The sequence below is a fragment of the Vigna angularis genome, chromosome 3 (genome assembly GCF_016808095.1).
Source record: "Vigna angularis cultivar LongXiaoDou No.4 chromosome 3, ASM1680809v1, whole genome shotgun sequence".
Lineage (NCBI taxonomy): Eukaryota > Viridiplantae > Streptophyta > Magnoliopsida > Fabales > Fabaceae > Vigna > Vigna angularis.
The window spans coordinates 36381970-36383571 of NC_068972.1; the positions used below are offsets into that span (position 1 = coordinate 36381970).

Below are 1602 nucleotides of genomic sequence, written 5' to 3' on the forward strand. Positions count from 1 at the left end.
CCCTTATTTTTTATTTTTTAATTATAGATAATTACATTTTTTATAAGACTAGTTAAAAGTAATACTAATTTGTATAAATAAATCCATTAATTATAAGTGTATAAAAATAATTTTAATTAAATTTATTTTTGTTGATTTGTTAAGTAATTTGTGAAACACATCAATTTAAGTATTTGTAGTTGCTTTATATACTACATATAGTTTCAGAAAAATGTTAAAATATATTTAACATTATCCATTCGATTAATGAATCATGTTGCAGGAACGAAGGCTGGAAAATGAGTCCACAAATTGAAGGTGAACCGAAGATTTTTTACGTTTGCCTCAACAACAGACAGAAAAACAAGAAGAAAATATGTTGGTTTCATTTTGTTTGTGTATTTTTTCAAACAGAAACCGATTAACATTCTGGTTTTAAGGTCCTCAAAGTTAGTAAAGCTTCCAAAACATAGATTCACACAGACATTTCACATTAGCATTGCTTCTATGTACAGATTGAACAGGCAAAGCAATCTTATTTTTCTAGAAAGCAAACTTATGCTATTGAAGTGTTGTGTTGTCAGTTTCTCATGACACACCATGATGAAGATGGACCTGTGGCAGCTCCAATTGAAGGCTCTCTCTTCTTCTTTTCCTGCCACAAGTGTTTGGTTTTGGATCATACTCTCCAGCCTCAAGAGGGAAGTTGAGAATGGCCTTCTGACCTCTCATCTTGAAAGCAGCACAATCATAGGCCTTAGCAGCATCAATTTCACTGTCGAAAGTGCCAAGCCAAACCCTTGTACCTTTCCTTGTAGGGTCACGGATTTCAGCAGCAAACTTACCCCAGGGCCTTCTCCTAACTCCTCTATAACGTTTTCCTACATCGTATTCTGCTTTCTTTGCCTTCTCTTGTGATTCTGATGATGCCAATGGTTCAGGAGAATTGCATTTGTTTAAGGGGATGGAGATGGTTGATGTTGATGTGGAGTTCATGATGGGCTTCTGATCAACAAACTCCATGTCTGCCACCAAGTCATAGCCTTCAAGGAAAGTGAAGAAGCTGGTGTTGTCTGAGATATATGAGCTGAAATCAAACTCTGCTGACGAGGGGGCTTCAAGCTTCACAAGGTTGGAGAAATTGGAGAAAAAGGAGGTTGAGATGTTTTCTCCTAAGAGATGTTGGCGTATGAGATCCAAGTTTGAAGTTTCTTCTGCTGTTGTCATCTTTAAGGAGTGGTGAAGAAATGTGAGGTGGATTAATGGATTGAAAAATTGCTAGAAGCTAAGGTAGATATTTATATTTGTTTGTCAAGGGAAAAGGGCCCCCACAATACCAAAGTCTTTGTTCAAATAGTTGTTTTCAATTAACAGGTCATTTGATGATGTAAACACAATCCTGTGTTCTATCTAGTATCTGCTCTCTACCCTTCGAATTTGGGGAAACCTTCCAACTAGATATTTCTCAAAGAAATACTAGCAAGTTGGAAATTTTGCCAGAACAAGGGTCTATGAGTGTGTTGGAATACTTGTTCAGTTCAGGTCAAGAATATATCAGCAGTGATTATTCTTTAATATCCTTATTCTATATAGGATAAGGTTATCTGAAATTGTAAAAAAACT

The 1602-nt window shown here is 35.6% G+C and overlaps 1 protein-coding gene across 1 annotated transcript; it reads right to left on the reverse strand.

The window, feature by feature from the left end:
- Nucleotides 1-449: 449 nt before the first annotated feature.
- On the reverse strand, nt 450-1297 carry LOC108325232 (ethylene-responsive transcription factor ERF107). Its single transcript, XM_017558267.2, has one exon. It carries the CDS (start codon nt 1204-1206, stop codon nt 568-570), a length of 639 nt encoding a protein of 212 aa, XP_017413756.1. The 5' UTR covers nt 1207-1297; the 3' UTR covers nt 450-567.
- Nucleotides 1298-1602: the final 305 nt, after the last annotated feature.